Source organism: Mycteria americana, chromosome 5 (genome assembly GCF_035582795.1).
Source record: "Mycteria americana isolate JAX WOST 10 ecotype Jacksonville Zoo and Gardens chromosome 5, USCA_MyAme_1.0, whole genome shotgun sequence".
In the NCBI taxonomy this organism is placed as follows: Eukaryota; Metazoa; Chordata; class Aves; order Ciconiiformes; family Ciconiidae; genus Mycteria; species Mycteria americana.
In genome coordinates, this window is record NC_134369.1 from 35,976,841 (window position 1) to 35,993,119 (window position 16,279).

Consider the following 16,279-nt stretch of genomic DNA (forward strand, 5'->3'; position numbering starts at 1 on the left):
TGTGGAGACGCTCTGCTTCTGTGGTATTTCTAGGTTTGTCTTTACAGTGACCACAGCAAATGAGACAAGTTTGTTATCTCCATCTTACAGATGGAGATATGTGGTTTCTCCAGGGAAACTCATGACAGAGCCAGGAAATGAGCCCGTGATACGGTTCTGGATGAGCATTCCTCCTCCGGGAGAGTCATGGGGCTGCAGGGCTGAGCCCTGCCTGTTCTTAACCCAGGAGGTCAGAGCAGTGTCAGCATGCTGTCCCCAATTTTGGCCTTTCAGGCATGCTCTTGGGGACATCTCCAAGACATGTGCCCATCCTATGGTCCACTTGTTCTGTGTCAGATCAGGCAGAATACCTCAGCCACTGCAGGTGCTTATGTTTGCCTCACTGAGACCTTTACCGCAACGAGACCTTTACCTCAACGTACTGCTTTACCTTTATGGAGACTTTGGAACAATTTAAAACTAGTGCCCAGGGACATTGCAGACACTTCTTTATTGAGTTTGGTATTTAAGAGCAAAATACAAGAGATGAATGGCTCAATGATATTGATATTTTGCATGCAAAACTTTTCTTCAGTTTTCTCAGCTTTTCCCACAGGAGCAACCTGAGGGTGTTGCTGGCCCTGAGTACTGTTTAGTCTTTAGCACAAATGCATATCTAAGGTCATTTTGGGTCCTTCCAAAAAAGACTGATGATCATCCAGTGCCTGATACAGTAGTCCATATCTATATGGGACCCTTTTCAAACTGGAATTTTGACCTGGAGTAAGAGGTCTTCTGCCTTACGACAGCTCCTGCTGTCATTTGGATCTCAGACAGATATTTGGATCCTTCTGGGAGTCTAGAGCATGTGTAAAACCTTCCTGCTCTATTCCCTTTTTTTTTTTTCTGGTTCTGCTCTCCCTGGCACTAGTTTGCGTTTTCCTCTCCTTCCACTGGATTTTTCTTTTTTGATCTCTGCTCCTGAATCAGCTGTGACTGTACCCTCACAGCACTTAGAAATCATTGGCAAGTAGAACGGTCTGTGACCAAAGATCTTCAGGGCCCAGTTATTCAGTATGGATTCACAGAAGTTACCCTGTTCAGAAAGAGGCTGTGAGGTGCCATTTTGTGACAGCAGCCATGATTTATATCAGTCTGAACAGTGATCCTGATCTCCCCTGCCAAACGTTCTGGCTCTCCTTTGTCCTGATGCCCATGCAGCTACATGTTGAACCCATATGGGTTTCTTTATACTACCAACGGTAGCATGGCACTAAAGTTTAGACCAAAGGTAGCTTTGATTTTTATACAGAGCGTTTGGGCCAATGCTGTGATGCCAGCTCAGGTCATGGAAGTGTGATCACAGCATGGGCTCCCCCACCCCAGCGCCTGCCCGTACACCCAGACCAAGCCCAGGCCACTCTGGTTGTCACCAGGAAATGTAACTTGCTGCAGGGGCTTCTGCCCAGTCCATCCAGATGCTTGGTGTACAGTAAATTACACATCAGCTATAAAAATGGACTTTTACTTTGAACAGCACAGCAGTAACTCTATCCATGGAAGGGATTATAAACCTTCCTGGAGCATGAATTTTAAGGGCTTGCTTTCAGACTTTAAGACGACATCATGCAGCAGCAAAGTAGAAGATAAAAGCCAATGAGGCAGTCATACCACTGCACCAAGAAAATGAGCTGTAAATGCCTCAGTCAGGTTGGACTGATCTAGGAAGTTTTCCAGGTGGCTTTCCTCCCGGGGAAAGCAGCAGTGCGGTGGTACTGGCTAGGGCAGCACACTCCTCACCTGCAGGTGGCTTGCTCCATCTCTGCGTATCTGCTGGGCAGCAGGGTCCTGTGTGAAGGGTCTGCAGCCCAGCTGTAGTTCTCTGTATACATTACACAAATGGCATTGGCCATCAATGTCCTGGCTTTAATTTTTTTTTTTTTTTGTGGTTAAAAAATAAGCTCCAGAAAGAATCCCAAGGAGACTCTCAGGTTGGCTTAAGCCTTGTGAAACCTTGTGTTTAATCAGAGTTAAAGCCAGCAAAAATGTTTTCATGGCATTTATCTCATTTCATCAAATAAAGATCCCTCTCTGCTGTTTACAAGCGAAGCTCTGCAGCCATGTCCCAGTGAGTGAGAACCAGTGAAAGAGGACTTCCTACACACACCATGAGTGCAGGACATATTCCATGTCCATGTTAAATGGAGGGTGAACTAAGCAAACAGAATAAGCAATGAGGGTTAAGAGCTGCTGTTTACAACCATCTTTGACTGTAACAATTCAAGGTGATTCTAAACATCTTTGTTTAGCCAGAGTCCATAGGATCAAAGCAGTTGTGGCATACAGTAGATCTGTGTAAATCTGGATCAAGGAAGGCTCTGGCCTGATGCAGCTTCCAAATGGTTTTTCATCTGCTTTTAAATGTCACTGTCATCTGACACCTCAGGAGCCTTCTTTTGCTGTAGTAGATTCCATACTGGTGTCAAGTGCTCCTGGGATTTAACAGATTGAATAGGTCAAGTATGTGACCTTAAGACTATTTTAATTGCACCTCTAATCTGCATAGGAAGCTGCTACTTTCTTAGGTAGATGTGGCTCAGTTCAGCATAAAGATAACTTTGGATGAACTGATCCTTAGTCTCACCTGCGCAAGCGAAAGGAGAAATAAAGCTTAGAGATTTCAACAATTGCAGAAGTCCCATCTGAGCAAAACACCTACTGAAGCAGCAGGCAGAGCAAGCATACATTTGACAGTGGAAAGAGGGGGAAAATAAGGTCTCTCCATGTCAGTGAGTGAAACATAGCAGTATATTTGTCCCTATCTCTTGCCCACTTACAATTAGGGAGCTGAGATGTACACCCCCATCATCAATGCCAGCCATCTGTCCTAAATCTGGCTGGACCACCATTAGCAACATGCTTTCTGAAGACAGGGGCACGGATGCTCGTCCTGCTTTATTTGGCTTTTGTTAGGATAAACAAAATGCAGAGCAGCCTTTATTCTATGTCACCGTTGTTGCTCTATGTCTCCAATTCCCAGATCATAACGCTACCCTGCCAGTTGTTCATCCCCTGCAACTCCCTCTCTCTATGGGGTAACCAGAGGCTGTGCTCTCGTGGGCAACTCAGAAGTAGCTAGCGGGGATAACAGTTTCTGTAGCATTGATTCTGCTTTTAACTACCCAGGCCAGGGTAGAAAAGTAAGCTTAATCATTTTTGAATTTTTCAAATTGAGTTCGTGCATTTAAAAAAAGGTGGTGGCATTTTAAAAGCCACATCTTTGTAGCCAGCCAGTCTTGCTCCTAAGGACTGAATATTTGTCAGGCCCTTAATTGTCTGTTGAACAAATGGGTAAGAGTACTGCAGTTTTTGCATATTTTGTTCGTGGTATTTGGTACAATAATGGGAGCTTGGTGGAAGCATATTCACTGGTGCAAAAAATTTCTTTCCAGTGGATGCAGATGCCTCATCAGCTTTAGCCAGCAACTGATCCACCCCCAGGTTGAATGTAAATCACATTAATAACATGTACTTGCTGCTGCTGTTCAGAGAACAGCTGCTGGTGGTGGAGGAAGTGCAGACAACGCTTGCAGAGGTCCTGCCAAGGAAGAGCACTTGGAAAGCACAGTCAGGCAGAAGATACTGTCTTATTATTATCCTTTTAATATATGAACTGCTCTCAGATTACTGAGCCTTACTCCGCTTACTCCTTACTGTATAAGCAGGGAACAAACACGGTATCTTTAATTAAGCACTAGATTGTTCTAGCTTTGTAGTGTTACGTTCAACTTTTTAACAATTCCTGTGGAGTTTCTTTCTCTTCATCACCAGGAAGCAGAAGGCTTCATGCAAACCTGTTTTGCAACCATGTTTTTCACTTTTGTTTCTTGGCCATATTCCACTGTATTAGAAAGAGATTGGCAGCAGCTGAAGGGTGCTGAAGGGATCTTAAAGGAAAAGAAGGTTGGCATTGAGGAATGTAGGGGTAGAAAACCGAGTGAGTGAGGGCCAAAGAGCATATGGCCTTTCTAATCAGGCTGGCTGACTTTGTAACCAGGTTGCCAGGAGAAGTTTTTTAGCTCTAGAAATGAAAAATGCTTGCCCGCTTCTAACAAATAATAACAGTTTTGTTAATGCTATTTAAAATAAAATAAAAAAAAAAAAGAAAAGGACTGGGGATGGTATGGTTGGTTAAATCTGTGTCCCGGGATAGATCACTCACTAATCTCACTGACATCAGTATCTGCTTGGTAGGTGGTGGGTTTTCTCTGTGTCAAGAAAAAGTAAAATGATGTGTAGAGATGAAGTGGTGGAAATATTCTGGGCTTCTTCCAGAGCACCTTTGCTTTGGTGCACTGCTAAGGAAGAATCAGACATGGGAACAGGGAGTACACATCTTCCTTTTTAAATGAGTAATGCAATGAAGAGGGCTGGGGGAAAAGAGATTCTTTCCACCTTAACTCCACCAGCTAACTTTATAAAACTGGAATTTGAGAATGTGACCAGAGCATAGTGCTGAGTTCTAATGCCACATTAGCAACTTAACGCCATCTGGTTTTATGTAAGTATCTTGACCTTTATTTCCAATTAAAATCCATGGAACAGTAATATTAATTACCTGTTTCAGCTCACTGATTGATTTATTAGTGTTCATAAAGCATTTTCACCATTAAAGTATTGCCATCAGATTTTAATCTAGTCCATTAAAATAAAAAGCTCCATTTAGTTTCAGATCTTAAATATACCCTAGGGTCCTCCTGCCAACTGCTGTGGTTTTTACAAGCATTGGGGTTTTTTGCTTTTTTGAAATCCCCACAAAGATCTGTCACATGAACAAAACAATCTGAAGACACGGATGGTTTCTTTCATATTTTAGCTGTAGTGTCTCAGGTATTTGTAACAATAGTAAGGATTTTCCTTTAAGTTGATTGCGGTGCCTTATTGGAGGGGTGGAGAATGCAAAAAGTGCAGAACTGGATATACTTGCCATCACATGACACTTCCTTACACCAGCCTAGCGGACAACCCCCTGACCCCAAAATATCTGTAAAAAATTCATTTGTGAGAAAACTGTCAACAGGCAAACATAGGCTTTTTCATGCCAGCAACAATAATTGTAGTTCTTTTGTACTGCAGTGAAAAGTTGTTGGCTATTTAATTCTGGGCAAACTTATGCCCCACCAAGATATCTGTGTGTACTCTTAAGTGCAGGAAGGAGTGGACACAGCGGTGTACTGCAGTAGAACAAGGTGGTGTGTCTTATTTTCTATCTTTTAAATCTGTAAATCCCTAATGCAGATGTATGTCAAGGCACATCGGAGATTATCCTTCTAATTAACACTGGAAGTTGCACCACGTATCGCTAAATCACAAGCTTTCAGGGCTTTGGACCAGACGGACACGGTTTCTGAAACAATGTGTTTGGGGTGCATGCTACTTGTCTGTTGGTTTTGAATACACTGAGGTTCACATTTTGAAAATTTTTCATAAGAGGAAAAACTTTTTTTAATGGCTTAAAAGGAAAATTTCAAATATTGTTACTTTTGTGACAGGATCCAGACAGGTGGCAGTTACCTACACTGCAAATTTCTACTTGCCCCAGAGCATGATGTGTTACTGCTGGGCAGCTTTATGGAAGCAGTGACACAGAGGTGTCTACAGTAGTACAAAAATGGTTTCTGGCAGCCTTGTTAGGACTTGAATTATTCTACCTCCAAACAGTAGGTTAATTCTAACCCTTTTCTTACTGAAAATACTCTTGTAACTTGTCAGTTGTTTGTGAAAGATCCTTCTGCCATGCAGGAACCTGCCAGAGAATGAGTAGGAGAAAGCAGCTTGGCTAGTTTCACTATCTAAAAAAGTGAAGGCTGTAAATTTTATAATGTGTATATATAGTCTGTGTGGAATTTTTGTAGATGCTGAGGATCAGCACTTGAGACCCAGATGCTCACCATTTGGACTGTTTGGTGTTAATCTATACATGGTGGAAGCCCCTTTCTGGGCCACTATTCCCCCAGTGCCTCCCCCCGCCCCAGAACCTTGATCCCCCATCCTAAACAGATCATACCTCACACATGCAAGCAGTGGCTTTCTAAACCCTCTGAGTTGTTGACCCCTTGCTGATTTATATTGCAGAGTTCAATGAGCAATAAAGCACAATCTGCTTAACATCTTAGTTTATGTTATGGTCTGCTCAGGCTGGTCAGCATGAGTCTTTGCTTCCTCTTCAAGCAAGATGTCTTTTGGCAATTAGATGACTGAAAGAAGTCCTATATAGGCAGTCTGGTGTATTTAGGCTTGTTTGAAACAACAAGCATTTAGGCTTGTTTGAAATTAAAATGTTGATGTTTCTTGGTTTTCTTGGTTGTATCTTGTTCACACGACAAAGCCAGCTGTCAGAGCTCATCTGGACTGGGAAGTCTCACTGGTTCTTCTGGTACAATTACGCTGGGGCAGTTATATAGGTGACTTGGGGTAGACATATCAGAGTAAGGGAGGAAGGCTTTTCTTTTTCCCAGTTTGGCTTATATGGCTTCTAAGTGATAGGAGTTAAACCTGAACAAGGTGTTTTTAGGCCCCGTGGGGAATTACACTGCTCTAAATTGGTTGTTATTCCTGGTCTTTTGGATCATCGGTGTCTGTTTTACACTCAGTATTATACTGCAAGAGAACCAGTCTGATTATTGGGTACTACTGGGCAAGACTGTGCTGTACCCACAGAGCATCTGGGGAGGTGGGAAGATCAGTTTTCAGCTGGAATTCCAGTTCTCCCATCTGCAAAAGGGAATGCTCCCCAATGCTCCTGTTTTAATAGGATTTGCACTTGCAACTTCATGCCTTCCATTCCTTCTCTTTCTCCTTTTTTTTGTCCCTAGAAATCGTGGATGGCAATGTTAAAATGACTCTTGGAATGATCTGGACCATCATCCTTCGTTTTGCCATTCAGGATATCTCAGTTGAAGGTAAATCTTAGTTCTTTCCAGCCACTGTTCAACAATGAACAACTGGGGTAACTAAATGGTTTTGCCACTTAAAAGGCCCAGAGTGTGCTCTTAGGTAAGTCACTGGAAGATTCTAGGGAGCAGCCCTTCCCAAGCTGCCCTGTCATCTCACTGACATTTCTGGCCAGGTTCAGGTATACTGAGAAGAGTTTTTCACATCTTCTTGTAAGAGATTTTAAGAGCAGCTCAGAAGGATGGCTAAGCCTGAAAACCAACTTTGGTGTTGGAATCTATTGCATTTCTTGCAGGCTGATTCAGGGACTAGCACTAAAAATGGACCTGTCTCTTACAAGTCCTACAAAACTCTCCTCTCTAATCCCGAAAAGCTATCTCCTTATTACAGAACCTCATTAAGAAAATAATAGTAACAAAATTATCCCAAAAGACTCTTCCAAACAAGGAATTTTCTGACAAGTTAATTTAAATAAAGCACAATTCAGTGCTGTCTCTACCAAAGAGGAGTTGGTCATGTTTTTCTAGCATATGCTCCAGAGACTTCTGCTTTCTAACCAAATTAGTTAATTGGTGTGCTTGCTTTCTTTCTCTAGAGACATCTGCTAAAGAAGGACTTTTGTTATGGTGTCAGAGGAAGACAGCCCCCTACAAAAATGTAAACATCCAGAACTTCCATATCAGGTGAGTTACAGGCAAGAACTTAGCTTTACAATCTGTGTTATTTTCAAATGTCTCTTGGTATATTCAACGATGTTCCTGGCAGGCCTCCCAAGGCAATGCAAATGCACATTACACAGTAACAGTGTAGTCCAGAGAGATGCCTAGGAAATTAAAGGCAGAGGTTATAAGAGGATCCAAGTACGTACATCCCAATTCCTCATTCTGGTTACAATTGCTGCTTTTGTAAAGTTCTTCATAGCATTAAGTCCTCTGAGAGCAGCATATGTGCCACGGGCTAAGCAAGACAGCTTTTGCTCTGTGAAAACTCAGAACACTTTAGGAGCCATGAAATAAGGGCTGCACCAGAAACTTTGTAGTATGGCAGAGTTGGGAAGGGATGAGGGGTTTTCTTGCTCTGCTCTTAATATTTCCAAACTGGCAGATGTTCCAGTGAAGATTCTGCATAATACTGCTTTTTCAAGCACATTTTTGAGAGCTGTATGAACCATATAAATGTAAAGCACTTTTTTGAGAGCTTAAGTGCCATCCACGCTAGCTGGTACTATAGTGGAGCTAGCTATGAGCATCTGCCTTTTCCCTAAGGCATGCACTTGTTCCTCCTTTAGGGTTTGTATCTACACCTTTTTTCAATCCTGAGCTTTACACCTGTCCTTGTGTGTTCCACAGGACATGCACAGAGAACTGGCAAAAAGGAGGTGGCAATGCAAAGGGCAAGTCCTAATCACAGTGGATTTTCGTAGGGGTTGAAAGGAATCTTTATTGCAGTCCCATGCAAGTACAAGATGTGCCTCCTTCCCAGCACTTACAGAAGCACCGTTAGCTAGTAACTGAACCAGAATTAGTCATCCTGGTGTCTTGGTGCCTTCCCTCATGCTCATGCCCATCACTGTGTCTCTCCATTGCTGAGCACTGTTCATTGTGCTCTCTTTTGTCTCTCTCGTAGTTGGAAAGACGGCCTCGGTTTCTGCGCTTTAATTCATAGACACCGTCCAGAGCTCATTGACTACGGGAAGCTACGAAAGGTACAATTCAATTTGTTTGTCAGACCAGATGCTTGGCTCCTTGGAATTAGAGAGGGAGAAGAATTAGCTTGATAAACATAATTGGAGAACTTCAGCACAAGCTGGCAGTTGCAGGATTGGGGGAGAGGAAGGAGGAATGAATCAGTACATTCAGGCTTCTTAGTGAAGCGTGAACTTAATGAGCTTCCTGCTTGACTTTCCCTGCTTTCAGACTACCTTATATGAGACACATGTGCCCCAATCCCAGCTGATGAGCAAAAGCTGACAAATTCATTAACACCAAATGTGAGACTAGTTCTGTGCTAATGTCACGACTAGCAAGTCAAATCAGACTTAACATTTCTGTGGAGAGTTGGATAGAAACCAGTTACCTGGTGTTCAAGTGCAAAAGCTCATTGAGGGGTCTGTGTGCCTTTACCGGACGCTTGTCACATGCTTCCAGCTTAGCACTGAGCTATCTGCAGTATTTGGCTTCTCCTAGCATGTAGGTATCAGGTGCCAGAAACGCATTTGCCACAACACTCAATTTTACTTTAAAAGTTGCCACTCGTAGCATGATATCTAGCTGCTCCAGAGTTTGCTTCCCGTGTGTCTTGGAGACAAGATTGCGAAGTGGATGATGAGAATAAGCGTTCAGTGGTTTGTGCTGCCAGCAGTGTCTTGACCCAGCATGGTGATGGAAGACCAAACTGGGTTCTCATCCTACTGGCATTCCTGCAGTCTGCTGAAATCCATTTTCACTCTATCTGTGCACTTGTGGAGTGAAATGTCACCAAGAGCATAATTCATGTGTTGTTATTGGGGCTAATACACAAAGTTTGACCATCGGATCTCACAGGCTGTGTGTTATAAAGTGCGTACGTGCTCAATGTTAGCTAGGGAAATAAAAATAGAAGACCATCACTAATAGACCTGGGCTCTTGGATCATTGTGCAAATAGGCAATATGTAAATGAGTTAATCAAATTAGCTGCATCCTTGAGGCAATGAATCGTACAATGCCTGATCTGCTTTTCAATAACCTTTTAGATCTTTACTGTCTTGCAGAGCAGTCAATTATATTATCTGATCAGTTTTAGTGTCTGGAGTCAGCACATGGTGAATAAACAGTGAGGAGAGACTGCACCTGTTTACATAAACAGCAGCAATAAAAAAAGGAATTATTAGAGCTACATTTTCAGTGACTGATCTTGGGAAAATAAAAGCAGCTAAGCAATGTGCATTTGACAAACCCAGATGGGTAAATGGTACAGTGCTCTCCATTATCAACAAAGCCCTAAGCCAAACCCAAGTGAAACAAGAGTGAGGGAAAGTAAGTTATTTGGTCATATTGCCTGCAGGCTTTTTAAGATGAAAGAGAGGGTTATTGTCCTAGCCAAAATCAATGTAGATGAGAAGGGATTTGTCCTCCTTGGAGCAAGGTTAAAGGGAACCAGCATCTGTTGTTCTCCAGTTGCCTTTGATCCCACCCTTCATCAGGTTCCCTCTGCCTTCCTGCAGTCTTCTGACTCTTTCTGTATAATTTTTATTGTTGTTCTGCCTTGATTACTCTAAAGGCGTGAGATTAAACGCATGTTTGAGAACTCTACCACAGCTGAAATCTTGAGCAAATAGCTGGGAAGAACTTAGCTGAGAGCCTAGCCTTTAGCTCTGGCAGTTGATGTGTACTGAAGGGAAGCTGCCTTTTTTATGCTAGATCTTTGAAATCCATTTGTAGAATGTATAAACATGGCACCTTCCTAAACACAGTATTTGCCTGGACTATTTCTGTCACTTGTTTCCTCCTTTATCACTTCTTTCTCCTCCCTTTGGCTCAATTCAGCTGATTCTTGCCCTTCTCCTTGGAGCCTACTTCCCCTCTCCCCCTTCCCTCAAAAACAAGCAAACACACACACCAACCAACCCCAACATTTTGAATCATCCCTGGCTCTGCAGGGGACTTATCTTGCAGAGAAAGACATGAGAAAGGCTGCTGAGAAGCAGCCATCGTAGTGGAGAGTAGATTAGAGGTCCACCTCCAGGTCTCTTCCAGCTCCAGGGAGTGACTAGTGGCATCTCAGTTGTGCATGCCTTTGGCAATGTTGTGTGTGTTTCTGTGTACAGACACACACATGTGTATAAGATAGAGCGGTGAACATCAGTCCAAGCTGCCAAGAGGTCTGCACTGTACCTCCTGTTTGGGCAGCATTCTTGTGCAGTTTTAGTGTTTTCTGCTCCTTCACAGAGGCTGTGTCTATGCTACAGACCCTGTATTGGCAGTGTATGCTAGCAGAAGGTAGCTGCATGTCTTCTTCCCAAAAGTTAGCAACTTCTTTTGTCAGCACAGTTTTGTATTAAGTTCACGTTCCTAGATGTTTTTCCTAGTCTAGCAAGCTAGTGGAGCAAGCACAATTCTTTTCTGCCTACATGCCTAGCTGAAGTTGCTTGTATAGTCCAGGCCCCAAAATAAAAGGTGCAAGTCCACCCAGCTTGGTGTCAGTGATTCCCTGACACCACAGCTACTTATTTGGTTGGATGGTTTCTATTCAGTGCAGGTCTGTCTGCTATTGTTCAGCTCACTGCAGATAATATCTCGAGATTCAGCTCATGGTCTGCGTGTGAGGGATATGCAGAAGATGGGGTTTCCCTTCCTCCTTTTACCACCGACTGTAGCTCAACTGTGAGCCACATCTAAGATCTTTTTATCAAGTACAATGGTTGACTGGTGGCTCAGACACCCCCTCATATACCGCAGTCCATATAGAAACATGGTCTGTGTACTGCCGTGTTGGATGCACTTATTACAGATATTCCCGAAAACATGAGTTGTACCAGTTGGATTTCTTTCCTAGTGTCTTCAACTCTGGCAGATATAGTAAGTGCTTGCTCTCCCTCGATTTTCCTCCCCCTCCATCTCCTTTCCTGATTGCTAGTTAATAGAATATTTTTTTTATGTCACACTGCAATAATTGCCATGGCAACCTTGTGTGCTGCAAGGACTTGGAAGTAGCTGGAGGAGGAAAGACTCCCCGTGTGAGTTAGGGTTGTGGTGAAAGAGGAGGAGCCCCGGTAGTCTTTAGTCAGCAAAAGCAGAGAACGTGCCAGGTGGGCATCTGTTTAAGGCAGGTTTGCTGTCTGCCACCATTAAAACAATGTAACTCCTCCATCGTAAAACCGTAGCTTTCCTTGCAGTTGGCCCAGCTAGAGCCTGGCAAGTTACAGCTCCTCTTTGTGTCTCTGCCATTTCTATCTTCACGTAAGCAGAGTGGGAACCAAGGCACCTCTGCAGAAGCTCATCTGGGTCAGTGCTCTTCTGGGGTCACTGTTTCAGCTGTGGAAGGAATCGGGGGACAGGTGACTTGGTTTTTGCTTGCTCTGCTGCCTTTGGATCCCTAAAGTGTGCCTGCAGCTGTGGTGCTGCAGTGCTGCACTGTAAGGCTTGGGGCTGCCAGGCCAGTCTTTACTACTTTATCCCTTTTCATGAGAGTCAACTGAAACAGGTGATTTGAAATAATGATTAGCTGGTGTATGATGGGATGGAACTGAAAGCGGTGGAGTTTGGAGGAATTTCATAGGGCTCAAGACCCTGTTGTAGTCTTGGACAAACCCCCAGGGAAGCCCTGTCTCTTGCACGAAGAAGTATCACCTTTGTGACGAGCAGCTCCGCTGTCCATGAAGGCTGAAGCTTTTCCCACAGGGAACAGGGTCTTGCTCAGGTTTAGCTCTCTACTCATCTCAGAGCTAGTCTTGGACTTAGTGCTACTGAAAGCAAGCTACCTATCTTTACCTTCATTTCCCAAGAGACTATGTGATCACACATCTTTCTTACATCTGAAGCAGAAGTCTGCTAGCTTCATCTAGGTGACTCTCCAGTTTCCCGCATGTTAAGACTTCCAGCCCTTCCTTTGGGAGTGCCCAAGCCCAGTAAGTTTTCCCATCAGGAAACCTCTCCCAACTTCCAGCTTAAAATTTCTTTTTAACCTTTGGCAACATTGCTCCTGGTGTTGTTACTTGCAAACTGATAGGAAAGCTATCTGCAGGGAGTTTGCCTCCTCCCTTTCCTCCAGGAGAAGCTGACAGGTCTTCAGGCAGCTCATTCAGATGGGTCTGCGCTAAGGAAGGGCCTGTGTTAACAGTAAACACTCTGTCAGGGCATTAGCAATGCCATGGTGGTCATGGTCAGCATAGGCTGAAATTTGGTACACAGTGGGGATGTTTCTACAGGAGTAGAAAATGGCACATGGGCTAGGGGAAAACTGGCAAGGGAGCTGCCACTTGGCATTTCTGGATGCTCCTGCACTTGAGTGAAAGAAAGGCTGTTACTTTTCTTTCCTAAATGGAGCTAAGGCCCTGTCTACACATAGTGAACAAGGTATGTTTTATACCAGCTAGTCTCATCTCCTCAAATAAGGCTTTTGGTTACACTTTGGGTTCATAGAGGTTTCTCCACAGTGGGCACAGGAGACAAGTAGGCTGAAGTTGAAATGGTACCAGCCTCTAATTCCATGGCATAGGGTCGTTCCTTGTGGCTGGAGGATAGTAAAAATCCCCTGCTTGCACCGCTGTTAAACTCCGAAGAGGCAGATACAGATATATCTGATGTAGTCACCATTGAAAGTGTATTATATAGGGATGAAGTACTATTTGACACTGAAATGGGGGCCTGTTACAATGTGTGACAGCTGCTGGTTTCATCACAGCATGCCCGTGCAACATTTCCTCGCTTAATATTGATTTTTCCCAGTGGACTAAATACAGATCACTGGTCATGTCTGTTTTGATGGCCTCTGTGTGTGATTTACTTTGGTAGGTGAAACATTGCTGTCTACTGGAGACATTCACCCAAAGGAATATGATGCTGATATGGGATGCCAACCTAATACATGCATTAATTCCTAGGGAAATGCTGCAGGAAACTGCTTTTCAGAATAGCTCAGTTTCCTAGTTTCATGAAGGCTATAATCCGAGGGCTAAATAATGACCAGTGCCAGAAAGGAACTTTTCTGTGTGCCCATACCCTGTCTGCCCAAGCCTGCCTAGCTTCGTCTTTCATGCTGGGTGGGTTCAAAGGAAACTGCCTGTTGATTAGAGTTCAGGCACAGCTTAATCTTCCAAGTCAGTGCAATAAGCAAAGGCACATGATCTCAAATAGAAAAGAAACAGAACATGGAGGCCACTCTAGAAAAAAGGTGAAATAATTATGCTCCTTATTTCCTAATTTTTAAGGTGGGTCTCAGTGTGAGTGGCACAAATAACAATATGGAGAGTACCACCCCATCCTTCCTCTCTCCTGAAAGACACTTAGCAAACATGGTGACTAAATACTAGCAGTTTATGCACAACCCTTCCTCCAGCAGAAGCCACCTGTCTCAACAGTAGAACTGATAGCGCAGATGTCGTTTGTCATCCGTGAAAGTTGACTGATCCTTCAGAATAAGTATCATGGATATACAGGAATATAGGAATCAGACTTGTATGAGGGTCTTGTACAGGTTGGTAGGTGTCTTGTTGCTGATTATTATGTTTGAACGCTTCAAACAATTTGCAGAGGTCTTTCATTTCCAGTGACATCTGCGTTTCATATTCTCTTGTGTGGCTCTTTAAAATCTAGTTACCTTTGTGATATGACTCATGATGTGATAAGTCACATTTAACTTTGTTTAGGATTTGATTACTGTGTATTGATGTCTGTATCTGAAGTGCATCCTGCCACAGCAGAAGGTTTATGTATAGAGGAATAGAAATGTACTAAGGAAATGACAAGTCCTGTGCAGCACCTAGGAGGAAAAGCAATATTCAGACAAAATGGGTACTTTTATATATATTTATTTTGTAGAGATTTGTTAAAACATTTCTCTTCCTCCCACTCAACTGGTGTTCAACAAACTGTACGCTAGCTAAGGACAGCACCCGTTGCAGATGTTGTTACTATTTTAGTATTGCTTAGATGTTCTAACAGATACACTGCTCTGCAGCTCTTTAAAATGGAAGTTGCAAACTTAATATAAGCATGAGATGTAAACGTGAGATATGGCCGTTTACTATCAGTGTGGTGTGAAGCTAACTACTTTAAACTAGGTTCAAGACAAAATATATTATTCCTTCTTGTTGCAAGTGCATAGATTGTATGTTAATTATCATATCATGAGTCTCCAGGCTCTGCTTTCAAAAGGAAGCTAATTATTTCATCCTGCTACATGAGGATTCACACATAATTTTGGCTGGACAGCAGTTACCTGAACCAAACCAAGCACAATAGCTCTGTTTTGAGAGAAATGCTGTGTACCTTGTTACAAGTTGATGCTGATGCTCTGGCTCTGTTTCTTTCCCAGGATGATCCTCTCACTAATCTAAACACAGCTTTTGATGTGGCTGAGAAATATCTGGATATTCCCAAGATGCTGGATGCAGAAGGTAAAGTAGAACCCAGTGGCTTTTAACTTGCTTTTTCTCAAGAAATTTCCCACTTCTTCTAGGTGGACTTGTATTGTACAAGAATTCGGTAACCTCTGAATGCTCCCTCCGTCACCATGTACTAAATGTATAGGGAAAAAGTTACAATGGAATAATGAATCACATGTTCTGCTTCCCTCTTCCTCCTGTGCCCCTCAGTCTTCTAAGTCTGGTGTGGAGATCTTAACCTGGGGCTGATGTACTAGGTAGAGATGAGTAACACCTGGCTATGCCCACTGCTGACTGAAGTGTTCCCTTTCAAGAATCGGGCTTAATACTGAGTTAATGTATGGTGTAGGACTGCATTCCTTTTGCTTCAGAATGTTTTGGTTTTGGGTTTTTTTTCTGGGCTCTTTCCAACATTGCTGGCAATCTTCCAGTTTGGGGCATGATATTAGTATTATAAACTGCTTCTTGACTACTCAGAGGTGTTGGGCATGAAGATCCCTCACTGACTGGGTCTGGACACCAAGGTAGAGATCCATGTTGTTCAGAGGTGCTTTTGCTACTGACTGTGACTGAGGCCACTGGGACAGCAAAGATTACTTTTCAGAGCCTTGTCAGGACCAGCTTAGCAATAGACTTTGAAGACTGTAACTCTGGAGTACAAACAACAGCCTGAAATAGTTCACTGGTTGTTGGCTGTTTGCCTGAAGCCAGCTGGTTTCAATGGTAGAAGCTGTATTTCAGGCTTGATTTGGACAGGAGAAACAGTTAAAGGCTTTTGTTAAATACGGGAGTGAGAGGAACAAGGAGGAAAGGTGGGAAGAGGACAGCTGAACCCAGTGAACCTGTATTTGGGTAACTAGGATGTTCCTATTCTTAGGTTCACCCCCAGGGATGAGTCTTGCTTTTCCCTGCATTCATCATGCTGAGGTCACAAAAAAATCATGAGGTTTCTGGAGTAGATTCAAGTGCTTCCTGCCATTCTGTAGGAAATAAAGCCACCTCCAAAATAAGTGGATCTAGCCTCAGATCTCAGCAAAGCTAGCAGTGATGAAGAGGGCCCCTTGCAGGAGCTCTCATTGCTCTTTCCTGATCACTCTCCTCCCTCATGGAGTGCAGCTAATGTGCATTCCTCCACACCATTAATTCTGATCTCTGGAGGTGTTGAGTTTCCCCTGAAACTAATGAAAGGGCCTTTTGAAATTCAAGCCATCATTGTGTTGAAATGGAGGACGGGGACATGGAAAGGAAGGGAGAAAGGATC

At 43.3% G+C, this 16,279-nt stretch overlaps 1 protein-coding gene across 3 annotated transcripts in view; it reads left to right on the forward strand.

Moving 5' to 3' along the window:
• ACTN1 (actinin alpha 1) overlaps positions 1-16,279 on the forward strand; it is a 92,196-nt gene that overhangs the window by 50,651 nt on the left and 25,266 nt on the right. For all 3 annotated transcript variants that reach the window (XM_075502946.1, XM_075502944.1, XM_075502945.1), the window contains exons 4-7: positions 6,855-6,941; positions 7,529-7,616; positions 8,560-8,638; positions 14,949-15,030. In XM_075502946.1, coding sequence (XP_075359061.1) covers positions 6,855-6,941; positions 7,529-7,616; positions 8,560-8,638; positions 14,949-15,030 — 336 coding nt within the window. The remainder of the gene's footprint in view (positions 1-6,854; positions 6,942-7,528; positions 7,617-8,559; positions 8,639-14,948; positions 15,031-16,279) is intronic.